This window comes from Humulus lupulus, chromosome 3, assembly GCF_963169125.1.
Source record: "Humulus lupulus chromosome 3, drHumLupu1.1, whole genome shotgun sequence".
Taxonomy (NCBI): Eukaryota; Viridiplantae; Streptophyta; class Magnoliopsida; order Rosales; family Cannabaceae; genus Humulus; species Humulus lupulus.
This window is the reverse complement of record NC_084795.1, coordinates 123818571-123845014: the sequence shown is the minus strand read 5'-3', so window position 1 is coordinate 123845014 and position 26444 is coordinate 123818571. Positions and strand designations below refer to the sequence as shown.

At 45.2% G+C, this 26444-nt stretch overlaps 2 protein-coding genes and 1 non-coding gene across 3 annotated transcripts; 1 reads left to right on the top strand and 2 right to left on the bottom strand.

Moving 5' to 3' along the window:
* Positions 1-594: 594 nt before the first annotated feature.
* On the bottom strand, positions 595-701 carry LOC133827917 (small nucleolar RNA R71). The gene has a single exon (XR_009890565.1). It is a non-coding gene; the product is annotated as a small nucleolar RNA R71 (small nucleolar RNA).
* A 588-nt stretch (positions 702-1289) lies between these two features.
* Positions 1290-2243, top strand: LOC133825010 (uncharacterized). The gene has a single exon (XM_062258014.1). It carries the CDS (start codon positions 1290-1292, stop codon positions 2241-2243), a length of 954 nt encoding a protein of 317 aa, XP_062113998.1.
* A 22167-nt stretch (positions 2244-24410) lies between these two features.
* LOC133821336 (aldehyde oxidase GLOX) lies at positions 24411-26190 on the bottom strand. Its single transcript, XM_062253694.1, has one exon. The coding sequence runs from the start codon at positions 26076-26078 to the stop codon at positions 24411-24413; it is 1668 nt and encodes a 555-aa protein (XP_062109678.1). The 5' UTR covers positions 26079-26190.
* Positions 26191-26444: the final 254 nt, after the last annotated feature.

Genomic DNA, 26444 nt, shown 5'->3' with positions numbered 1-26444 from the left:
AATTTTTCTCATCTCAGATACAGGTAGTTTATGCGACGTCTAGGACCTGCTGCAAGAGTGCCTGTTGATCCTGAAATAGAAAAGACCTGTAGACAGAACAGAAAGAGCAAGAGATTGGAAAGAAGAGCTGAAACTGAAAGAGGGGTTGAAATAGAAATGGCAGATTCGATAAATGGTAATAATGGGGGTGTTGTTGAAGACCAAGCTAATGGCCAGAATCAACCAGCCAGAAGCTTGAGGGATTATGTATTACCCACCATTACAGGGGTTCAGTCCTGCATCAGACCACCCACTGTAGATGCCAACAATTTTGAGATAAAACCTGCCATTCTTCAAATGGTTCAATCCACTGTCCAGTTTGGGGGACTACCAACTAAAGACCCAAATATGCATCTTGCTAACTTCATTGAGCTCTGCCAGACATTCAAGATGAATGGAGTTAGTGACGATGTAATTAGACTCAGATTATTCCCATTTTCTCTGAGGGAGCGAGCCAAGAGTTGGTTGGTATCCTTGCCACCTAACTCAATCAATACATGGAATGATCTTGCACTAAAGTTTCTCTCCAAGTTCTTCCCTCCAGCCAAGGCAGCTAAGCTGAGGGGGGAGATCAACAACTTCTACCAGCTGGATAATGAATCTCTATATGAAGCGTGGGAGAGATTTAAAGACTTGATAAGGAGGTGCCCGCATCATGGGATAGAGAGATGGATGTTCGTCCATAACTTTTATAATGGGTTGTGTGGTACCACTCGCACACTCATTGATGCAGCAGTTGGTGGGGCATTTATGAGGAAGAGCGCCAATGAGGCGTATGATTTGTTAGAAGAAATGGCCATTAATAATCAACAGTGGCCAAGTGAAAGAGGTAACTCGAAGAAAGTGGCTGGTTTGCATGAGATTGATGCAATATCTAAGTTAATTGCTCAAGTTGAGGCTTTGACTAAATAGCTGCAAGGCAGTACAATGGCAGCCCCCGTGATGCAAGCTCAGACTATGTGTGAATTATGTGGGGGTCCTCATACTTATGAAAAGTGCCAATATGTAGATGTAAATAATATGCCAATGGAACAAGCTCAAGCCATTGGGAATTTTCCTCGTCAAAATAACAACAATAACCCATTTTCAAATTTTTTTAACCAAGGGTGGAGGAATCATCCCAATTTTTCCTGGAAAAATGATCAACAAGGTCAATCCTCAATTCGGCAACCACAGCAGTCATTTCAGCAACCACCTCAAGGTTTTATCAACAGAGATTCAGACCTCAACAACAACCATCTTAGTCACCTATGCAACAACAACAGAATCCTGTTAGACAACCTGATACTCAGTCTGATGTTCTTAATCAATTCATGACTGAGACGCGGTCTTCTATTAGAAATTTGGAGACTCAGATAGGGAAATTGGCTACTCTTATGGCCAATCATGCTCAAGGTGACCTGCCTAGCACAACGGAGGTTAACCCAAAAGAGCAATGTCAGGCTATTACATTGAGAAATGGAAAGAGGTACGAAGGGCCAAGCAAAGAACGATCAGTTGAAGACAAGGGTCAGGATCAACAGGCACAGGCACCGACACAAGAGGAAAAGAAGCACAGTGAGAAGAAGGCTACTGAAGGTATACCAACAAAAGAAGCTTCGCCACCAATTAGTATTAAGCATCACATAAAGATTCCCTACCCCCAAAGGCTCCGTAAGAACAACATGGACAAGCAGTTTACTAAATTCCTGGAAGTATTCAAGAAACTGCACATCAACATTCCATTTGCGGAGGCCTTAGAGAAAATGCCGAGCTATGTCAAGTTCATGAAGGACATCTTGTCCAAGAAGAGGAAGATGGAGGACTTTGAAACTGTGGCATTGACGGAAGAGTGTAGTGCTATACTGCAAAAGAAGCTCCCTCCTAAACTGAGAGATCCTGGGAGTTTCACAATACCGTGCACTATTGGGAGAATTGAGGGAATAAATGCTCTTTGTGATTTGGGGGCTAGTATCAACCTGATGCCATTGTCAGTTTTCAAGAGATTGCAACTTGGAGAAGCCAAGCCCATAACTACAACTTTGCAACTAGTTGATCGTTCATTGGCACATCCAAGAGGGGTAATTGAAGATATCCTTGTCAAAGTGGACAAGTTTATTTTTCCTGCCGATTTCATAGTTCTTGACATGGAAGAGGATAGCAATGTTCCCATTATCCTTGGGAGGCCCTTCTTGGCAACAGGCCAAGCACTTATAGATGTTTAGAAGGGTGAGTTGAAGTTGAGAGTGCAAGGGGAAGAAGTTGTATTCAATGTGCTCAAGGCCATGACTTATCCTGAAGCTAGTGACAAATTCTTTTCGGTTGATGTAATGGGTAACTTAGTGGAAGAGAGAAAAATGATAAGTGATCCTCTTGAGTTGAGTTTGGTTGAAGATGAGATTAGTGATCAAGATGGAACAGAAGCTATGGAGTACACAAAATGGCTTAATTCTTATGGGCCATTGAAGAGGAAATACTTTGAAGAGCTTGGGGCAGTGCCAAAAAGGTCATTGCCTTCAGTTGAGAAGCCCCCGGAGTTAGAATTGAAGGTGCTTCCTAACCATCTGAGGTATGAGTTTTTGGGTGAAAACAAGACACTTCCGGTTATAGTTTCGGCTTCACTTTCTGATGTGGAGACTGAACAATAGTTTTTGGGTGAAGGCCATTGGGTGGACTTTGGCAGACATCAAGGGGATCAGCTCCTCTACTGTGATGCACCGGATTTTAATGGAGGATGGAGTCAAACCAACCATAGATGCCCAAAGAAGACTCAATCCGCCAATGAAGGAAATTATGAGAAAGGAAGTGGTGAAGTGGTTAGATGCAGGGGTGGCTTACCCAATTTCTAACAGTAAGTGGGTGAGTCCGGTTCAGGTAGTACCTAAAAAGGGGGGAATGACGGTAGTGAAGAATGAAAGGAACGAGTTAATTCCAACAAGAACTGTTACTGGTTGGAGAATATGCATTGACTACCGCAAGCTCAACAAGGCAATAAGGAAAGACCATTTTCCCCTTCCATTCATTGATCAGATGTTAGACAAATTGGCGGGTCAGGAGTATTATTGTTTTTTGGATGGTTACTCCGGGTATCATCAAATAGCCATTGCACCAGAGGACCAAGAGAAAACGACATTTACATGTCCTTATGGCACATTTACTTTCCGAAGAATGCCATTTGGGCTATGTAATGCACCAACAACTTTCCAACGGTGTATGATGGCTATTTTTCTGACTTGGTTGAGAATTGTATAGAAATTTTCATGGATGATTTCTCAGTGTTTGGCTCGTCGTTTGACCATTGTTTGAGGAACTTGGAGCTGATATTGATTCGATGTGAAGAATCCAATTTGGTGCTTAATTGGGAGAAGTGCCATTTCATGGTTAGAGAGGGGATTGTTTTGGGACACAAGATCTCAAAGGAAGGCATTGAGGTAGACAAAGCCAAGGTGCCTACTATTGAGAATTTTCCCCCTCCAGTTTTGATAAAGGGGATTCGTAGCTTTTTGGGTCATGCCGGTTTCTACAGAAGGTTTATAAAGGATTTCTCAAAGATCTCCAAGCCATTGTCTAATTTTCTTGCTAATGGAGCGCCCTTCGAGTTTGGAAAGGAGTGTATGGAAGCTTTTCAAACTCTTAAAAAAATTGATTTCGGCACCTATAATCATTGCACCGAATTGCAAGCTTCCGTTCGAGTTGATGTGTGATGCAAGTGACTATGCTGTCGGGGCCGTGTTGGGTCAACGAGTTGACAAGGTTTTTCGCACCATCTACTATGCTAGTAGGACCTTGAATGATGCTCAGTTGAACTATGCTACTACTGAAAAGGAGATGTTGGCCATAATCTTTGCTTGTGACAAGTTCAGGCCATATTTAATCGGGAATAAGGTTATTGTGTACACAGACCATTCGACGATCAAATACCTTATGACCAAGAAGGATGCCAAGCCAAGACTAATCCGATGGGTCCTTCTCCTCCAGGAGTTTGATCTAGAAATCAGAGACAAGAAGGGTACCGAGAACCTAGTAGCAGATCAATTGTCAAGACTGGAGTTAGAAGAGAGTCAGAATATGAAGGAAGTCCAGATAAATGATGAGTTCCCTGATGAGCAGTTGTTTGATTTAAAGGAAAGTTTGATGGTCCCATGGTTTGCTGATTATGTCAACTTTCTAGCTGCAAACATCACACCTCCTGGCATGACAAGACAACAATTGAAGAAATTCTTTTCCGAGGTAAAGCACTATTATTGGGAAGAGCCAACCCTCTACAAGCACTGCGCTGATCAGATAATCAGAAGATGTGTGCTTGAAGAGGAGATGTACTCTATCCTGAATCATTGTCATAGTTTGCAGTGTGGAGGTCACTTTGGTGGGACAAGGACTGCTGCAAAGGTTTTACAAAGTGGTTTCCTTTGGCCAACTCTCTTTAAGGATGCTCATGAGTTTGTCAAGGCATGTGATCGTTGTTAGAGGACTGGTAATATTTCAAGGAGGAACGAGATGCCTTTGACTGGTATTTTAGAAGTGGAACTGTTTGATGTGTGGGGTATTGACTTCATGGGTCCTTTTCCGTCATCGTACAACAATCTGTTTATTTTGCTAGTTGTGGACTACGTTTCTAAGTGGGTGGAAGCAGCTGCAACTCATGCTAATGATGGTAAAACAGTTCTTACTTTTCTCCAAAAGTACATTTTTACCCAGTTTGGTACTCCTAGAGCTATTATTAGTGATGAAGGGAGTCATTTTTGTAACAAGCAATTTGAAGTGTTACTTGCAAGGTATGGTGGTAGACATAGAACAACATTACCTTATCACCCGCAAAGTAATGGACAAGCTGAGATTTCCAACAGGGAAATTAAGTTAATCTTGGAGAAGACGGTACAACGTTCGAGGAAAGACTGGTCTAAGAAGCTCGATGACGCTTTGTGGGCATACAGAATAGCTTTCAAAACACCTATTGGTATGTCACCATATAGGTTGGTCTTTGGGAAAGCATGTCATCTTCCAGTGGAACTTGAGCATAGAGCATTTTGGGCCATGAAAACTTTGAATATGGACATGGCATCAGCGGGAGAGAAAATATTGCTGCAGTTGAATGAGCTAGAGGAGCTCAGGAATGAGGCATATGAGAATGCCAAAATTTACAAGGAACAGACTAAGATGTGGCATGACAAGAACCTGGTTCGGAAGGAATTTCAACCGAGTCAGCAAGTATTACTATTTAATTCAAGGTTGAAATTGTTTCCAGGCAAGCTAAAATCGAGGTGGTCCGGACCTTACACTATTGTTAAAGTATTCCCTTATGGCTCAGTTGAGGTAGCTAGTGAGAAGACTGGTAATTTTAAGGTGAATGGGCAAAGATTGAAGCCCTACTTGGGTGGTCATTTTGATCAGGCCAAATCTGTCATCCTCTTGTCATCGCAGTGAAGAGGAGTTCAGCGTCCAGCTAAATGACGTTAACGACAGCGCCATTGGGAGGCATCCCAAATTGTATTTAATTTTTCCTTTTAATCTTTGGTTTGGAATAATTAGTATTTTTAAGTGTTTTTATTTCGTATTGTTATTTTATTCTGTGTAAATCTAAAAAAAAAAAAAGAAGAAAACCGTGAAAAACGTGAAAAGAAGAAAAAAAAAATTTGATTATCAATTAGGGCCACGTCGCCTAGGGCATTAGCGTCGTGGCGAGGTTTCTGATAGAGAGCAAAAAAAAATGAAGGTTGGATTAGCGCCGCGACCCCTGTTCTTGTGCCGCGGCGCTAACACGGGCCACCACTTATAAATAGAAAAAATAGCCCTATTTTTTTAGACCCCCAAAATACCCCATCCGCCTCTCATCATCTTCTCCGCCTCTCCTCCGCCCAAATCACCCTACAACCACCATAACCACCAATATTTCACTCATTTTTCATAATTTCTTCACCCCATTTCATAAAAATCACTTCTCCCATCATTTTCTTTATTTTGTTTTACTTAATTTCCTCAAGAATACCATTTTGCCCACTCATTTTAACCCTAATCCAAAAATCCCATTCTCTTCCTCAATTTTTTTTTTCCATTTCTCCATGCTTTGGACAACAATGGTGGATTCTCAATGGGTTTCTCATTAATGTAAGTGATCTTGCCTCTCATCTTTTCAATTTAATGAGACTCCTTTGGTTATTGAAAAAGCTAGTGTTAATTGGGTTTTATTATGGATTAAGTGGTGCATTTTGGATATTATTGATATTGTGAAAAATTGGATTGGTGAATTGTGGTTTGTGGAAAAAAAATTTCTGATTTTGGAAAGTGCTAAAAACAAGGGGAGGTGCTGCCAAAAATTCTAGTGATCCTACAAGTGTGTATTTTGGGAGTGATTTTACTCAATGGGTCCAAAGAAAGGTCCTGTAAATGCTTCAGGTGCTTCATCGTCTTGCCCTCCTCGTGTCTCCACAAGGGCAGATTATGACACCTCAAGATTTGTGAGCAAAGAGGCTCAAGAACGATTTGTGGTGTTGTCCAGGAAACCTATACTTGAAGAAAGGGGTATGGAATTTAGTCCAGAACCCCTGGAAAACCAGCCACTGTATGAGCTTATTCGAGCTGAGATTGCTCGACGACAGTGGGACCATTTTGTTGACTGTAATGGCAAGGCTAATCACACGATGACTTATGAATTCCTTGCTAATTTGCCAGAAACAGAAAATAATGTTGTCATGGTGAGGGGCAAGAAGATACCAGTTACTCTTGCAGCATTTAATCAGTTGTATGATGTACCTGACTTTCCCATGGAAGACGAAGAGCTGCGGGTACTGGGGGTCGATAATCTAGATTATGTTGACATTGCGGAAACATTGGGTTTTCCTGGAGCAAGAATTCATTTAAAGGATGGTGAGCCCAATTGTATGTATTGCTGTGAACTTAACCAAGTGGCTCGTGCTTGGTGCTATTTTGTGAGTGCCCGATTGATTCCCAACAATCATCTGTTTGACATCCCGATTGACCGGCTCAAGGTGACATATGCTATTTTAAAAGGGTACAACCTAAACATTGGGAGATATATTCGGGAAAGTATCAATCATATAATTCAGGGTACCACTACTGCCGGGTTGGGACATGGAAATTTCATTACTGAACTATGTGTTACGTATGGCGCACCTCAATACTTAACTGACATGAAGGTGCCTCCACAAAAGCCAGTCAGGTTGGCTATGGTGAATCACCTCATTCCTCCGCATCCCTATGATGCCCCGCAAGTTCCGAGAGGAAGAGGTCACCGCCGACAAAGGACCAATGATGGTGAGGACGAGCCCGAAGTTTTAGGTGGTCAAATGGATCCTGCTATGCAATACACTCATGCTCAGTTGAATTACCTTATTAAGCAAAACATGCATATGCAAACTTATATGGGGCAGCGAAGTGCTTATGATGCGAACCATATTCAGCAACAGAATAACTTGGTATCTCGGTGGTCTTTGGATGAAGAAGATGAGAATTACTTTGCCCTACCACCGCGTTTCACTCCATATGATCAACCACAGCCACCCAACCCATTTTGAAGGGGTTCTCAGGTAAGTTTCTCTCTCTTCGGTTGTCATATTCACATTGGGGGCAATGTGAAATAAAGTTTGGGGGAGGGGCTTATTTTTCTGTTTTAGTTTAGTAAAAATTTTGTTGTTTACTTTTGTTATTTTCGTTGTTGTGTGTGTCAAAAGTTAAGCCGATGATATGAATAAATGTCGTTGTTGTCACTTGTCAAATGGAAATTGTGTTTAACCGTGTGCTTGATTTAATTACTCTTTGGATTAATTTGGATGCCTTTTGGAAATTTTAGTATATGTTGCAAATGTGAATAAGTGGACTGTGCTATACATGTGTTACTTGGGTTTGAGGTATGAATTGATGAATAGGATAGAACTTGCAGTGCTTGCCTTATGAGACGAAATCATTGATGGCATGTGTTTTGGAATATGATTTAGGCAATCTTTTGGAACGTTTGGGCCTTTCAAGCTTACCATTATCATTATTATCCCTAGTTTGCCTATTTGTGCCTTAACTTGTTTGTTTGATTGATTGTATAACCACTTCATTAAGCCAAATATGTACCAATTATTATTTTTCCCTGTCCTATGAATTATGCCATAAGCTTAGAAATAAGTTTGGGGGAACGAATTGTAATTGAAAAAAAAAAAAAAAGGTATTGGTGTGAGTGGATGAACGATGTAATTTTTCGATTGAGACAAGTGTAAAATATAAAAGTACTTGCAACATCACTAAATTTTGATACTTTCCTTTCTAAAAAAAAAAGAAAAGGAGAAGTGATGAATAATTAAATAAAGTGATGTTGGAGCATTGATTATGAGTTCTCAATCGATAAAAAGTGGGTGAATTAGGGGATGGTGGTAATTGAATGAAAGGTGGGTTGTTTGATTGGTTTTTGATGTGCTTATGGTATAATGAAGCCTAAATGTCTTTTTATCTACCGTTACCTAAGCCAAAATGTTATGAACCTTTGAAGTCCTTTTGATTCCATAACATGTGTTGTTGACATTAGTGGAGAAAGGTAAGTGTGCAAGCTTATTGAATATTGGTTAGTGGATTGTTGGAATGAGTGGGGCATGTATGGTGTTATCTAATTATTCATTTGTTATTTGCAAGGTATAATCTAATTTCCAATTGAGGCATTCAGATCAATTGTTAGAGTTATTGAATTGAAATTCTGGTTGTTCAACAGTTGAAGTTTTGTGAGTGATGACAGCATGATTTAAATAAAAATGGAGGCTTAACTTGTCATGTCTGTTTGTTTTAGTTTAATGTGTCGTTTTCTTACTCGAGGACGAGTAAGGAGCAAGTTTGGGGGAGTTTGTTAGGCTAATTTTAGCCTCTTTTTTTTTTGTGTCTTCTTTATTGTATTTTTAATGGTTTATGTGTTTTTGGAGCGGGTTTATGCTTGTTTTGCTTGATTTCAGGTTTAAGCATATGTTTTGGGCATTTGGAGTGGATTGTAGAGAAAATTTGCTAAACTGAAGGATTATTCAAGTTTTGTTGAATTTGTATTAGGGCCGCGGCGCTAATGTGTGTTACATCCGCGGCGAGCCATTTTCCAGAGAACCGAGATGTCGCAATTTCAAAGTAGAGTCGCGGCGCAGGAATTGGCGCCGCGGCGCTGGCGTCCGTACGCGTCGAAATTTTAAGGGCAATTTCGTCATTTTGTGGAAATATGGAATGAGGTCTTCATTTTAATAAAATGGGTCACGATTTTTAAAAGGAGGACGGCTCGGAAAAACCTAGATAGAGGAGAAAAAGAAGATGGGAGTAAGCGTTGACAGATCGTGACAATCCCAACTAGTTTCTTCTCTTCTCTCTTTCTTTTTATAGTTTTTGAGTATGTTTATTTTTGAATCAGTTAAGAATTTGTTAATGGAGATTATGAACTTGTACGCCCTGATTTTCCAATGGGCTATTAGCGAGCTGGGATATGGCCTAATTATATCAGCCACGTGGATACCCCATGACCGGAGCTGCTGTCGTCAGGTCCTACCTCTTTAACTCGAGGTAGCCAAAGGTTCGCCTCGAGATTACTCAAGGGCCGAGTCAGGACTATGAAGGCCGTAGGTCGAGAAGGCATTCAGCTCGGGATACGAGCTGGAGTTGGAAGCTATGACCTTTTATAAAGTCAACCACGCAATGTAAACGTGGATATATCAAACATCACGTGTCTGATATATCCCTGAATTCTCGGACACGCAGCATGAACGTGCGTATTCAGGCACCCACGACTGGGTTGGGCCGTGCGGCCCATTATCCCCCTTACCTGTTGTCTAGACCACACCTGAACAGAAGTGACATGATGGGTAAGAAGGTCACAGGATGACCCCCCTTACCAACTCCCAGGTGCCCTCTCCTATAAATATGGAAACCCTGGGAGTTGCAAGGGGTTGGCTTCTATTGTGTAACGAAACATCCTGTAAAGAATACCATAAATATAGCAATAATATTGGCTGGTGGAGTAGAAGGATTTTAACCTTTGAACCACCTAAAAACATAATTGTGTCATCAATCCATTTAAAGATCATTCATCTGTTTCGGTTCATTATTAAGCACTAATCTCTTTCTCTTATTTTCTTAATTACCTGTTGGTGAAGAACTGCGTCAACAGTTTGGTGCTTTCATTGAGAGCTTGTTAGATTGGTGCTATCGCGAATATCCAACTATAGTGACCACTCGATCAAGACACGGTAACGAGGCGGAACAACATGATGGGCAGGAGGCTCATCATGCCGCCATCTCCGGTGAGCAAAATCTTGAAGTCCAGCAGCGACCGGGCAAGCAACCGATAGGTCAGGATGACACTGGACGTTCGGCACCCCGGCCACCTAATCCAAACCCGGATTTTTACACGGCGGTAGAGATAGAGAACGCTCAGCTAAGGAGTCAACTGGCGAAAGCTAGTCAGCAGATTAAGGAGGTGTTGGCCCGGCTACCCCCTCTTACAACCGACGCTAACGTCGGAAAGAGGCAAGGCGAGACTCGTAAGTCCCGCCGGGGTAATCGGTCCAGGCCTAGTCGCTCGGTCAGACCTCCGACGTCCAACTCTACTCCCTCATTGCACCGTCAAGAGGCAAACTTCGAAGAAATACCTAGAGTTGAACAACAGTATAGCCGCTCGGTCCGAACTTCAACTCCCAGCTCACTACCAGCCTCCAGTGCGCCCAGGAGGGCTCGAGGGAATTCTAGAAGGAGATCCGGGGAGGGCTCACAGCACCAGCCCGTCCTCGCCAGACGTCCTGCGCCTCGTCCAGATCGCCAGGCACAGGGCCCGCAGGTTGGCATGGCCAAAAGGCCCCTACCTAACTTGATCTGCCCGGACGGAACCAGGATCGCATCCCCGGTCAGACATCCTCCATCACCAATAAGATATCCGTCTCCTCCTCAGCCTATCCGAGATATTCCAGCTTATGGAAGCAGCAGGAGAAACCTGCCATCCGCAGGACCTTCCCGTCGTAGCAGGGCGCCCAGAGGGAGCCCGGATCCTCACCCCCAGAGGCGGACTCCAAGCTTCTCTAACGGGAGCTACTGGACCGGCAGTCGCCGGAGTGACCTTTCTGGCGGAGACCTGCATCAACGCTTAAGCTCGGTGCAAAGTCCTCAAGCCACCCCGAGGGGCGGCCTACGAGATCGCCTTAACTCTCATAGGGGGGACCCGGTAGGAGGTGGCAGCCATGATCGCTCAGGGGGAGACCTGTTCGAGGTACGTAACGGTGGGAATGTCCCAAATAACCTATCTCAAGATAGGAGGGGTAATAACCCACCAAACGTATACAATGGATCCGGAGCTGTTGAACAGCCCCGGAGTAACCAAGGAAATCCTGACAAAACCCTTAAGTGCCTGGCTCAGATGGAGTAGCTAATGAGGAAGCTCCTATCAGAGAAATAGAAAGACGAATATGATTCGGGGGACGAGCTTGAGCTCTTCGCCCCCAGCATAGCAGCAACGACATACCCACCCGGTTTCCGTATGCCGTACCTGTCCAAATTCAACGGAGATGGAGATCCGTTGGATCATCTGGGGATGTTCAATACCCTGATGATGGCCCACAACATTGGCCCTGAGCTGAGGTGTTTGATATTTCCCTCCACACTGATCGGGCCAGCCAGACAGCGGTTCAAACAAAGCAAGAAACAATCAATCAGCTCCTGGAAAACTTTCTCTGCTGACTTCAAAAGGGCATTCCGAGCCTCCCAGGCTGCCCGCGTCAAGGTCGACTCCCTGGCTAACGTGAGGCAACAACCCGACGAGCCTTTGAAGGCTTGCTTGAGCAGGTTCGTGAACGTCGCTGCTCGGGCCAGAGACGCAGATGATAGCTCCAAGCTCATGGCTTTGAGAATTGGAATCCTCGTCGGAGGGGGACTCTGGAATGAAATACAAAGGAAGGGAGTCAGCTCAGCAAACGAATTCCTAAATAGGGCCCAAGGGTGGATCAACTTGGAGAAGGCCCAAGCCTCAGCTGCAGGAACCAGCCAGGTTCCTGAGCAGCCCGCTGGAGTGGGAACGGAGGTCGTGGTAGCGACCCAGAACGTTACACAGAATAACCAGTTCGGTGGAGGCAAAAGAAAGGGGAACGGCGAGGGCAACCAGCACGACCCAAAGAAGAATAAGTCCGTAGAAAAATTTAAGCCGGTCTACGTGACTTATACAGAGCTCACCCACTCTAGGGAGAACATCTTCCTAGCGAGCTCTGCTCGCCTCCCCTGGAAGAAGCCGGAGCCATTAGAGCACCAGAAGGGGAAGAGAGACACCTCCATGTTTTGTCGTTTCCACAACGACGTTGGCCACAATACTGATGATTGTAGGCATTTGAAAGATGAGATCGAAACTCTCATCAGAGCCGGCCCCTTGGCTCAGTACGCGTGGAATAGGGTTCCAACAAGCCGACCTGCTCTGGAAGTCCCGGTCAGTCAGCCCGGGTCTTGGGTCGATCAAGACGTCCCTCCTCCAGTGATAGGAGGAGAGATATCCAAAATCTCGGGAGGTCCGCATTTGGCTGGCACGAGCAGGGGTGCCCAAAAAAGGTACGTAAATGAACTCAAGGCGCATAATGGATTAGAGTTCGTCCCCGAGCAGCATCTGCCAAATCAACAGCGGTTGGAGAGGCAACCAATCATTTTTACGGAAGAAGATGCTGGCCATGTTCAGTTCCCTCATAACGACCCTCTGGTCGTAGCAGTGCAGCTCGCTAATCGGAGGGTTAGGAGAGTGCTGATCGATAATGGGAGTTCGGTAAACCTTCTATTCCGGTCCACGCTGGAGAATATGGGTTTGACTGTCGCCAAGCTGAAGGCGACCTCCATGATGCTGTATGGTTTTTCGGGAGAAGGATCAGCGGCTATAGGGACGATCGAGCTGGTGATCACCTTAGGAGAGGGACCTTGGACAGTCTCAAAACTCCTCGAGTTCGTGGTCATCGACTGCCCCGCCGCATACAATGCTATTTTGGGCCGACCCACACTTGTAGCTTTTGAGGCCATCACCTCCGTTCGCCACCTCGCGCTGAAATTCCCTTCTTCCACGGGAATATGCATGGTCCGTGGCAATCAGCTCGCTACCAGGGAATGCTACAGCATTTCCATGAAGGGAAAATCGAAACCCGGGCAGCTAACGATGGCCATCCAAGGTGGAGGAGAGGAATCTCAGGAACCTTTGACTAATCCTGAGATTGAAAAACCTCAGAGTTCCGAGGGGGAAAGTATCATCCTAAGTGAGGATATTGACCCCCGAATAGGCGAGGACAAGTCCGAGCTCCAAGCTATTGAAGAGCTCAAGGAAGTAAACATCGATGCACAAAATCCTTCACGGATGGTCAAGCTCGGGAAAAACCTCTGTGGCAAGAGGAAAGCGGAGCTGATCAAGTTTGTGCAGGATAACATGGATGTGTTTGCATGGTCACACGAGGACATGGTGGGAATCAGTCGAAATGTCATCATGAACACCCTTCATTTGGATAAGAGCGTTCCTGCAAAGTCCCAGAAGTAGAGGTGCCTGGGAACAACTCGGGCTGAGGCCTTAGAAGAAGAAGTATCCCGGCTCAAGAAATGCGGCTTTATCCGTGAAGCCAAGTTTCCGGTTTGGGTCGCCAACCTCGTGCTGGTCTTGAAGCCCAATGGGAGATGGCGGAACTGCATCGACTTCTCCGACCTGAATAAAGCCTGCCCCAAAGATAGTTTTCCCTTGCCAAGGATTAATAAGTTGGTGGATGCCATGGCGGGGCACGAGCTTATCTCCTTCATGGATGCATACTCAGGCTATAATCAGATCGTCATGAATCTGGTGGACCAGGAACACACCAGCTTCATGACCCCGACTAACGTCTATTGTTACAAGGTCATGCCATTCGGGCTGAAGAACGCTGGTGCTACATACCAGAGATTAGTGAATAGAATGTTTGCCAACCAGATCGGGAAGAACATGGAAGTGAACGTTGATGACATGCTGGTCAAATCAAAGACTGCCGATAACCATGTTTCCGACTTGGAAGAATGCTTCAAGATACTAAGAGAATACGACATGAGGATTTACCCCAGAAGTGCACTTTCGGGGTCGCGTCTGGAAAATTCCTGGGTTTCATTGTCAACACTAGAGGAATCGAGGCGAACCCCGATAAGATCAGGTCATTGCTCGAGCTTCCCTCACCCAGGTCGCGTAAGGACGTTCAAGGCCTAACAGGAAGGGTGGCAGCCATTAATCGATTTATTTCAAAAATCCATCGACAAGTGCCTGCCGTTCTACAACCTGCTCCGAGGAAATAAGAAATTCGAATGGACAGAGGAGTGCGAGAGTGCTTTCCTCGACCTGAAGGCACATCTGGCCGAGCCGCCCATATTGTCCAAACCAAAGGCAGGAGAGCCCCTTTTCCTCTACCTAGCTGTCACAGAGGATGCACCTAGTGCCGTATTGGTCCGAGAAGAAGACCGGGTTCAGAAACCGGTCTACTACATCAGCAATAGACTTCTCGGGGCTGAATCCCGATACCCGTTGATGGAAAAATTGGCGTTCTGTCTTATCACGGCCTCCCAAAAGCTCAGGCTGTATTTCCAATCCCACTCAATACACGTCATGACCGATCAGCCTTTAAGGCAGGTTTTGCAAAAACCTGAAGCATCGGGACGCCTGTTAAAGTGGGCTATCGAACTCAGTCAGTTCAAGATTTTGTACACCCCACGAACTACTATAAAAATTCAGGTCCTGGCCGATTTTGTGGCAGAGTGCACAGGATTCAGGGAGGATCCTGTGGAAGTCCCACCCCAGGTCACCTCGGCCCAGACGTCTTGGAAGATCTACGTGGATGGCTCATCCAATGAGAACGGCTCCAGGGCTGGAATCATTTTGATATCCCCTGAAGGGCATAGATTCCACTCGGCTTTGAGATTCGGATTCAAGGCCTCCAACAACGAGGCTGAATACGAAGCTTTGCTGGTCGGACTGAGGGTAGCCCAAGAGCTGAAGGCCAGTTCCGTTCAATGCTTCAGCGATTCCCAACTCGTGGTAAACCAGGTGCTAGGTGAGTATCATGCACGAGGAGCCATGATGGATGCTTACCTGGCCAAGGTAAAAGCCGAGCTGTCCGTATTTGAATGAGGCACAATCGAGCAGATTCCTCGAGGGCGTCTGCGTTAGCATTATGCTCGCTACCTCCGGGGAGACGGAGACGCTGGGGTTAGTACCGATGGAATTCCTGGAAAAACCAAGTATAGAAGAGGTCGGGGCGGAGGTCGAGATGATTGACGCCAGACCGACCTGGATGACTCCCATCCTCGAGTACCTCACCGAAGGAAAGTTACCCAAAGGACGTAATGATGCACGGTGGGTACTGTACCAGGCCCCAAGGTATACGGTGATAGATGGGATGTTGTACCGACGTGGGCATTTCCTACCTCTCCTACGATGTGTTCTACCAGGCGAAGCAAAGGCCATCCTCCAGGAAGTGCACGAAGGTTTTTGCGGGGATCACACTGGGGGGCAAAGCCTGGCCCTAAAAGTCTTAAGGCAAGGGTATTACTGGCCCACTCTGTCAAAGGACTCAATCTCATATGTCAAGAAGTGCGACAAGTGCCAGCGATTCGCCACAGTTGCCCGAGCTCCCCCAGTCGAGCTAAAGATGATCTCCTCCCCATGGCCATTTGCAGTCTGGGGAATCGACTTGGTTGGCGCCCTCCCTACTGAAAAAGGCAGGGTCCGCTACGCTGTGGTGGCCATCGACTACTTCACGAAGTGGGCTGAGGCAGAACCTTTGGCAACAATCACTTCCAAGAAAGTCCTCGACTTTGTGGTCAAGAGCATTATCTGCCGGTTTGGGTTGCCGAAGAAAATCGTATTCGACAATGGGACTCAGTTTGACAGTGACCTCTTCATCGAATTTTGTGAAAGGTACGGAATTGTGAAAAGCTTCTCGTCCGTAGCCTATCCCTAGGCAAATGGCCAGGTCGAGGCTGTCAATAAGACGCTAAAGGCGAGCCTTAAGAAAAGACTAGACGAAGCCAAGGAGGTCTGGCCAGAACAGCTCCCCCAGGTTCTGTGGGCATACCGGACCTCGCATCGGACTCCTACGGGTCATACTCCTTTCTCTCTGACTTTTGGGAGTGAGGCAGTCCTCCCTGTCGAGGTTAAGGTATCTTCGCATCGAGTCCAGGCATATTACCAGGACCGCAACCACGAACTACTTCGCGCCTCCCTCGACCTGATTAATGAAAGACGAGAAGATTCGCAGCTTCAGCTCGCACATTACCAGCAAAAAATCACTCGGTATTTCAACTCAAAGGTCAGAAAACGCACCTTTAGCATTGGCGACCTGGTCCTCAAAAGAGTCTTCTTGGCCGGTAAGGATCCCAAAGATGGAGTATTGGGACCGAACTGGGAAGGGCCATATCAAATCACTGAGGTCATTAAGGAAGGAACTTATAAAATAGCTCGACTCAATGGAGGGGCAGTCCCACGAACTTCGAACGCCATCCATTTGAAGAAATATTATCAGTAGCACCCTTGTAAGGCTTAAAGGCCACTTTTTTTTTTAAGCAATGAGAATTAAATCTTTGTTTATTATTGTGTATATTTGTGGGTGTAATCTCAAGTAACCACGAAAGACCCTTTCCTAGTTACTTGGGGGGCATATGGTGCCTGGATATAACCAGGTCGCCTTAAAGGCTTAGAAGTTGATTCAAATTGATTGATCATTGTTTTTCTTAAAAAACACGAGATATTGATAAAGGATTAACGCGAACTAAGTCCTATCCTGGATATAACCAGGTCGGCTCAAAACTTAGAAGTTGATTCAAATTGATTAATCGGTGTTTTTCTTAAAAAGCACAAGATATTAGTCAAGAATTAACACGAACTAAGTTTTCAAACTAACGTCCTGGACATAACCATGTCACAAAACTTAGAAGTTAATTCAAATTGATTGATCGTTGTTTTTCTTAAAAAGCACGAGATATTGATAAAAATTAACGCGAACTAAGTTTTCAAACTAACGTCCTGGACATAACCAGGTCATAAAACTTAGAAGTTAATTCAAACTGATTGATCGTTGTTTTTCTTAAAAAGCACGAGATACCAATAAGAGGTTAACGCGAACTAAGTTTTTAATGCGATGTCCGGAGAGCAACCGAGACTTATCTTAGAAGTTTGGTCAAGATTGGTTAACGTGTTCTCTAAGAAAAGTAAAAAAGCATCAACCATAGCACCAACAAAAAGAAAAATGTATAGAAGCAAAAATGGATAAAGCCAATTGTCTCGAGGTGGAAAAACCTCATACAAAAGTTACAAAAAATAATAATAATAAAAGTGTTCGACAAAGAAATGCCCTAGGCCCCACCGGGCTGCTCCGTTGAGGTCGTCGTCTCGCCCTCCTGCTTGGCCGCTGTGGAGGTCTCCCCGGTCTCAGAGGGCGCCTCTTGCTGAAGATGAGCTTTAAACCCCTCCAGGAAGGGCTCCCAGACTTCCGCTCCTAGGAAGGAAAAGTCGCCGTCCGGGTTGAAGACCCAGCAGTGGTATAGCATGTCCTCCATGGCGGAGCTGGAAGCTGCCTTCTCCTTTTCCAAGGCGGCCTTAGCCTCCTCGGCCTCGGTTTTTGCAGAGTCCAGCACGGCCCGGGCAGTCCTGGCCTCCTCGAGTTCGGTCGTTACAGTGGCTAGGGCGGCCTTGTGAGCCTCGGCCTCTTCCAGTTTGGGGCGGGACTCGTCCAGCTCAGCCCGCGCGGCCGCCAAGGCATGCTTGGCCTCCTGTTCCTGCTTTTGGGCAGTCTTCAAGGCGGCCAAAGTAGTTTGCTGGGCGGCCAAAACAGCCTGATGCTCGCCCCTCATGTCCTCGAGGCGAGCCTTGGACCTGGATATGCTCCGGTGAAGAGCCAAGGCACCCTGCAAAGCAAAGAGGCAACTACCTTAGAAAAGAAAAAAGAAAGAACGTACGATGCATGGTAACCGAAGGGTACAAAATGTAAAGCCAGCTTACCATTAGAGCCATTCCCAGTGAAGACTCCATCACGCTCTCCGGGCTCCTTGTTTTGATCGCTCGCAGGTCCCTTTCAATGGTGCAGTAGTAGTGGTCGACGGTGTAGGACGCCATCTCATACACCATCCCCCGAAAGACGTTAGGAATTTTCTCCAGGGCCTGGGGGTCCACCGGAATGCGCACCTCGGGGGCTGCGGTTGCCAAAATCCCGGGCTTCGCCCCCATATCCCGAACAAAGGCGGGAGCTCGTGGAGGGGGCGGGGGCATCTTCTCCACTGCGGCAGGAGGTGGAGGTACCTTGGTCTGGGCAGCTGGGGTCTGGTCTTTCCCCTTTGCAGGGGACTTGGTTGGGGTCCCAGCGGCTTTCTTCGCCACTCGGAGCTTCTTCATTTTGGGCCCAGAGGCTCCAGCAGAAGAGTTCCCTCCGGTGAACATAGCTCGCAGGTCTTTGTTCCCGGGCTGAGACATTTCCTCTGGAAAAACAAAGACAACATTAGTATACAAGTAAGCATTTATGCAAGAACAAAAATAAAGGGGAAAAAGCGAAACTCAAGTATATATATTGAAAGGGATCCTACCCCCCGAGCTAGAAGAGGAGTCTATGGTCACGACCATCGGCCCCGGAGCTCCTGCGGGGGAATCTAAGACAATGACTTCGCGAGCTGGAATAGGTTCTGGGTCCGAATCTGGTTCGGGACTAGACTCTTCTACATACTGCCTAAGACCCGGAGCTACAGTACCCTCCCGAAGAGAGGGCCACGACTGGAGATTAGTCCCATACTCCTCAAAGAGGGCCGACCTAAAGGCTAAGGTGTTGTCTATGACTACAGTACCCCTAGGGCGGCTACTCTCATAATCCAGCACGAGCCGGTCGACACACTGTAGTAGGGTTACGTCGAGGTCGGGGTTGTTTCGATGGCGTTGGACAGGCTGGTTGGGATTAAACCTAGCTAACCGAGGGTCGGCGGTGGCCCTATCTAAGCCCCTGAACATGTAAGGATTACCTTGCCCAGAGGGACCTGTGGCTGCTCCGGATCAGATCCTCTCCTCGTCCGTTCTTTGGGCGACCTCCAGCGCCCGCTTCCTCCTTGTCCTTACAAGGGGCACCTCGTCCTCCTCGTCCTCATCCTCTCCTTCCCCCACGGCCTCCTCCTTGGGGATGAGCCTCATCTCGCGAGCAAGGGGAAGCCCCCGGGGTATCCTCAGGGCCAAAGTCTAGCCCGGAGAGATCAGTTTGCACGCCAACATCGTCTCGTCTGTCACGAGCTGGCGATAGTCCTTTTCACTGGGGGGCAAGCCCGCCAGTGTCTCGTATAGACTCCCGAGGATCACAGACTTGTCTGTCCTTGCGAAAATGGCTGCAGAATTATTCTATGTCAGAAATGGATAAAAGGGGGGAGCTAACCAATACTTAACTTACGAGCTAAGAGTAAAAGGTACTTACGAGGACGGTTAAAGTAGTGCAGTTCGCAGTTGCGAAACCCCTTGGACATAAAGAACTGGTCTTTGAAGTCGTTGGGGTGGCTGGGCAGCTCGATGACCGCAGCCGTATTTGGAAATCGGGTCAAGTAATAGAACCCGTCGCCTCGCCCCCGCTGCTCCAGGCTGGCCTTGAGGCAGAAAAAGTACAAGATATCCGCCGGAGTGGGGACCTCCCATTCCTGTTTCAGGAACATGTATCTCAACCCCGCCAACAAATGGTAGGAGTTGGGGGGAGCTGGAAAGGAGCCAACTTCATGTAATTGAGGAAGTCGGCGAAGTATTGGTCCAGCGGGAGGAAGGCCCCAGCCTTGAAGTGCTCGTCACTCCAGGCCGCATACTCCTCGTCGAGCGGCGCCCAGCTCCGCTCACCTTCTGTGGGAGGTCGGGCGATCAGGGCGCCCCTCCCCAGCTCGATGTTGTGGGAAGGGAATATTTTATTCACTTTCCCCTGGTCAGTGATCTTCGAGACGATCCTCTCGGCCTCGAAGAAAGCATCGGGCGCCACCTCGAGCTCCTGCTCCACGGCCGTCCCGAAGATGGGGATTGGGGAGTCTGTCATCACCTCCTTTCCTTTGGATTGTTGGGAGGACGAGCTGCCTGCGATCCTCTTAGGAGCGTTCTTCTTGGGTCCCATCTGGTCGCCTAGCGAACAAAAGAAGTAATTTTAAAAAAAGGGCGGCCTAAACATAAGGGAGAATCTAAAGAGAAGTGTTTCCTTTGCACGGGCTGAGGTAATCTCAGCCCGTGGAGAGTGAGACCACGCGATTCTATGAACACGTGCCTGTACTCCCAACAGATCCCCGATTACTCGGAATTCGTGTGTCAGGAGGGTCAGGGTAAAAGTTTGCCTTGGAAGGAAATTTTTAGTAGGCAAGAGGTGCAAAATCGCCTGTGAAGCGTGTCCCCTAAGCTACCCGGTTTTGCACCCAAAGTACTGGATATTTTAAGCAAGCATACCAAAAATCCTACCCAGAAGATTTCCCCAGAAAACGCACCCTACTGAACCATGCTCCTAAATGGATTTCTTCTACAATCGATGCCCTAAAATAAAAGCCTACACCCTTCATACCCACAAAAAACTAACAGAATATTGCATGCAGCTACAAGAACTGTTTACCTAAGCTACAGTGAACAGAAAATTTAAAGCGTGCACAGTCAGAGAACTTACGAAGTGTTTTGCTGTGGGGGAGATGAAGGGGTCGTCTGAGTTGGGTCCTCGTCGGAATGACTGGTTCCAAGACCTCAAAGGAGTCCTTGCACTTGATCTTCTGGAGTGCTGGGAACGGTGACCGGGAGAAAAAGAGGGTTTTTTGAGGGTGAGAAGAGAGAAGAAGATGGGAAATTTAGAAAATTTTCGAATAAACGGGTGGCCCATGCGTAAGGTGGCCACCCTTTATATATACGTGAAGGGCCACGTGAGGAGGGCCGTTGGATTGCCCTGATGTGGGATCCGAGGCTCTCCACTCGAAAGGCGAAACGACGGTTGAGTATAGGCTAGGCCATTTAATGCGGTTCTCGGAAGACGTACTGTCACCAACCACAATGTTCCACGTATTCGGCGCCTGCGTAAAAGGTGGAATATGGAGAGTCCATGGAGAAGCCTAAAAGCCCCCACTGTGGCCCTACGCGACGTCGTGTACCACGAGCAGGGGCTTGGGGGGCAAATGTACGCCCTGATTTTCCAACGGGCTATTAGCGAGCTGGGATATGGCCTAATTATATCAGCCACGTGGATACCCCATGACCGGAGCTGCTGTCGTCTGGTCCTACCTCTTTAGCTCGAGGTAGCCAAAGGTTCGCCTCGAGATTACTCAAGGGCCGAGTCAGGACTATGAAGGCCGCAGGTCGAGAAGGCATCCAGCTCGGGATACAAGCTGGAGTTGGAAGCTATGACCTTTTATAAAATCAACTACGCAATGTAAACGTGGATATATCAGACATCACGTGTCTGATATATCCCTGAATTCTCGGACACACAGCATGAACATGCGTATTCAGGCACCCACGACTGGGTTGGGTTGTGCGGCCCATTATCCCCCTTACCTGTTGATTAGACCACACTTCATTTGTCAGGTTTTAGGAATTAATCATGAATGTCACAGAAGTGACATGATGGGTAAGAAGGTCACGGGATGACCCCCCTTACCAACTCCCAGATGCCCTCTCCTATAAATATGGAAACCCTGGGAGTTGCAAGGGGTTGGATTCTATTGTGTAACTAAACATCCTGTAAAGAATACCAGAAATATAGCAATAATATTGGCTAGTGGAGTAGAAGGATTTTAACCTTTGAACCACCTAAAAACGTAATTGTGTCATCAGTCCATTTAAAGATCATTCATCTGTTTCGGTTCATTATTAAGCACTAATCTCTTTCTCTTATTTTCTTAATTACCTTTTGGCGAAGAACCGCGTCAACAGAACTAAACTCCAATTTAGGGTTTTTAATGGAGATTGTCTGAAGTTTTCTATGGATTAATGCAATTTGATATTTTCCTTTATTCTATTGATATGTGATTTATTCATATTCGTGATCAATACATGTTTTAGATTGGCCACCTTTTACATGATCTATGATTCTAATATGAAATCTGAAAAGTGAATATTAGAAATGCTCTAATTGAATAAACATAAGTTTTGATGCAAAACGAAAGTATTTGTGTAGCTTGTGTGGCTCTAGATTATTACTTAATGCTGATTGCTTGTGTAACTTATCTTAGAAATGCAGTATTTTACTTTGCGATTTAGTACCTTTATGTCTTAATAGGAATATTGGTAATTTTATAATCTGCCATCACATTAGAAGAAGAAGAAGGAAAATTATTTTGCATTATTGAAATAGGAAGTGGAAGCAATTGAAATTAATTTCCCTACATTTCATTTCTTGATTGAATCTTGTTTATTGTTTTGTTATTTAATTATTGCTTAGTTTATTTGGTTTAAACAATCCATTTTTCGATAGCCAAATAGAAACAAAAATTCAATTAATTGGTACTTAGCTACAGTCCTTGTGGGAACGATCTCACTTACATGAGTTATTACTTGTAAAAACGATACGTATACTTGCGTGTTGGATTTTCACAACACCAACTCACTTTTCTTCATAATAGGCCGCGACCAGAATCTCGGCAGCGGCTTGTCTGGAACAGAAAATCTGAAACATCAACTCAAATTAAAGGGTCGCGACCTTTCTTCAATTTATTCATTTCTCGACCTTAGAAGGCTTGTACACTGGCGCCACTTCAACATTTCAATCCCGAAAGCCTAGAATCCTTCAAAAACTTCATTTTAACCTTATCTCAGCGAGTCTTTTTGACCTAAGATTCATAATTCCTTTGACTTATAAACAATTCCTTTGACATCACTGTCAATTGCAATTTATCACTTAAACTTAGAATCCTAAACTATTAGGTGAGTAGTAATTCTAAGATGACAATTGAACAATGTAAAACTTTAATTAGTTGGTCACCTAACAAGAAATCACAAAATTCATAACATTCAATTGGAAAAATAGAAACGATTTAATATTGAGAGAAATTAAAGAATAATACTCATTATCAACAATCAATAATTCATGTCTTGGGTTTTGAATTAACCCTTAACCTAAAAAGAACCTACTCCATAATAGTAATCATAATCACAAACATAATTATAATTAAGATTAAAGAGATTAAGGGAAGAAAATAAATTAGATTGATGAACAATAGTGTTGTAGTCTTCTCTCCAGCTCTTTCTGAGTCTTTTTTTCTTTCCTAAATCGTAATAAAAACTCTTCTCAAATTAACCCTAATAAATCTTTTATAGTCTCCTTTAAATTAAATTTAAAATGTAATTAAAAATCTAAAAATAGCGTCGCAAGCCGCGACCTAAAAAATGCGTGCCGCGGCCCAAAACAAAATATGTGCAAAATTTGGTCACGCAGGCAGCGGCCTGAAAAAATTGGGCAACGGTCCAACTCACTTTTCTTCACAGTAGGCAGCGACCAGAATCTGGGCAGCGGCTTGTCTGGAACAGAAAATCTGAAACATCAACTCCAATTAAAGGGTCACGGCCTATCTTCAATTTATTCATTTCTCGACCTTAGAAGGCTTGTACACTGGCGCCACTTCAACATTTCAATCCCGAAAGCCTAGAATGCTTCAAAAACTTCATTTTAATCTTATCTCAGCGAGTATTTTTCGACCTATGATTCATAAACTACACTTGCCATCAAAATGTCAGATTTATCATCATAAAATGTAATGTAAAAAATATGTTATAGAATCACGAAAATAAGTTAAAACTATTAAAAATGCTATCATAATACTATCCAAACATAGAAAAACTTAATAAATATTAATACAAAAATCACCTTATCAGATTTCTTATTCAATAATGTAATTATCTTTTTCTTTTCCTTTTTCATATATAGTGATATGTATATATTTCTAAATTTAATAACTACAGTGTACAAAAACAATTATTAAAAGGCTAACAGTAGGTTTTATCAACAAAAAAAAAGGCTAACAGCCAGTAGTTATTACAAACAAACAAGAACTAATAGCTCAATTCACTTTAAACGGGCACTTATTTAAATTTTGGAGGGACATAAAAATTAACAGTTACAGCATAAAAATTTGACAATGTAATATGCACAACTGGCACTTGATAGGGCAAAGATAAAAGTAATAATAACATTAAGCAAGTAAAATGCTTATTCTCCAAAGTTGCATAGTAATACAATACTCATTTAATAATCAACGCCTTTTGAAAAAAACTACAAAATAATTCAATTGCACCAAAGTATTGCACAATCTGTAAAACTCTCCAAAACATTTCAGATTGGTTAGAAATCGATCCAAACAGACAAACAAACTAGTAGCGAATTTTTTAAAACAAATTTACAAACAAATAGAACCTATTACTAAAGTACAAATGTTTTTTATTATTATTATTATTGCACCTTAATCCAAACACCTTCACTAGGAACTCCAGAATGAACAACAAACAACATGTAATACCCAGGTGGGGCAACCGTGCTCATTGGTGGGCCTTGGGCCGAGACCTTGTAAGCGAAAATGGACAAGTGCTCTAACCGGCCCACCTCCAAAACCAACATCCGCTGATTCATACCAAACGAGTGCGTTGAAAACGACGGCGTTACGAGCGCAACAGAGATCCCCGGATTCGGACGGTACAGAGGCAACACGAACGTCACTGAGAACATCTGGCCGTACGATAGGGTCTGCATGCTCAATTCAACTGTCAGGATCGAAGGCCTCATGTTCGCGTACTGTGGCTCCAAGTAGTAGGGATGGTAAGCTTCCAAGCTCAATTCCGTATGGAACGGACGAGCGGTGAAGTTGTACGTCCGGTGTGGGTTGCTTCCGCCCACTAAGATTTGCCCATTGGGCAGTAAAAGAGCAGACGAGTGGTACATCCTGGGTATGGTCGTCGGGTTCAAAACGACGAATCTCCGACCTGGTGGGTTACGGGTCCTGTACAGCACAGGGTTGAGAACCGGGTTCACGGCGTCGTTCCAACCCGCCGTACCATTCCCAGCGCCGTTGATGATGATGACGTCACCCGTAGGAAGGATTATCATGTCGGGCATGACACGTGGCATGGGCATGTCCTCCATGGCCCATTCGGGATTCGGGTCGGTCACCCTCAGCCTGCCGCAACTTCTCGCTGCCTGCAAGAAGATACGCTCTTTGTTGGACTTTACATACGCACCGGGCGGCGATCCACCGCACACCATGACCTCCGCTTCGGGCAAAGCCGCACTTGAACCCAACCGTGTAGTGTTTAGAATCAGAGGGAGGAGAACCGACGACCCGGTACTCGGGTAGCTTCGTTTGCAGCCTCCAGGTATGATGGGAAACTCTTTGACAACCGAGTTACGGCGATAGTCAAAGGAGATTGAGCGGTTGTTGGCGAAGATGAAGAGGTTACCGTCGGGCAAAAGATGCAAGAACGGATAAAGATTATTCTCCTCATAAGGGTCCGTCGTTTCCCACAAGAACCTCAGAAAATACGACATGTCGTTTCGAGAGTTCTTGGGAAAGAACTCGTAAGTAAACGATTGACGACCCCCGACGACAATGGCTCGACCATCGGGCAAGACTTGGTTCGTAGCATACCATCTTCGGTCCGTGAGATTAAGGCTAACTAGCTCGGCCCAGTCGCAGACGATATTATCTTGACAAGGGGTGAAAGTACGGATCTTTCGAATGCCGTCGCCATAGCCACCAGTCTGGATGAGGGTGCCATCGGGGTTGACGAAGCCGGAAGAGCACCACGTGTTAGTGTGGAGCGTGAGGGGACGGACGGAGTTTGAAATGATGTCGTATGAGACGGAATGAGCGGTGCAGTCGATTTTGTCGTTTAAGGTGCGGCGGACGCATCTGCGGTTGGGGAGAGAAAGATTCGAAGGACCAACTTCTAAGCCGTCGAAGATGATGACCTTGTCGTTTTTTAGAAGCTGCATGTGCATAGCCGAGATTCCGATGCTGGAATGAAGAAGAACCCAGTTACCGCCGGAGAGCTTCGACCAGGAAACTGTGAAGAGACAAAGCAGTACAGCTACATGGAAGAACAAAGAAGGGTTCTTGAACGTCATGGAGGACGGGGGTGTCGAGCTTAATATCTTGGAGTTTTGGTTACTGTAATGATTGATATATCTATCTGCCAAGAGGCCTGACTTTCTTTTTATTCCTTTGGTTCGATTATGGTGACTCGGAATTTAACAGTGGTGTAAATGTTTTCTTGAGTACTAAAGTAATGATCTCCAACTGTAAGTACCTAAAATATTTACTTAACTGCAGGCTTTTTGTGGTTAGATGCATTTATACGACATGGATTAACCATAGAAGATTGTCGTTGCTGATAACAGTACATTGTCGTTTCATAATTTAATATATGCTGTCATTTCTTTATATTGTCGTTTACTTACTCACCTTTTAGGGTCAATTTTAATTTTAGTCTT

Excerpts from the sequence above, each read along its gene's own strand:
- LOC133825010 (XM_062258014.1), top strand. The coding sequence starts at position 1,290 with ATGCAACAACAACAGAATCCTGTTAGACAACCTGATACTCAGTCTGAT.
- LOC133821336 (XM_062253694.1), bottom strand. The coding sequence starts at position 26,078 with ATGACGTTCAAGAACCCTTCTTTGTTCTTCCATGTAGCTGTACTGCTT.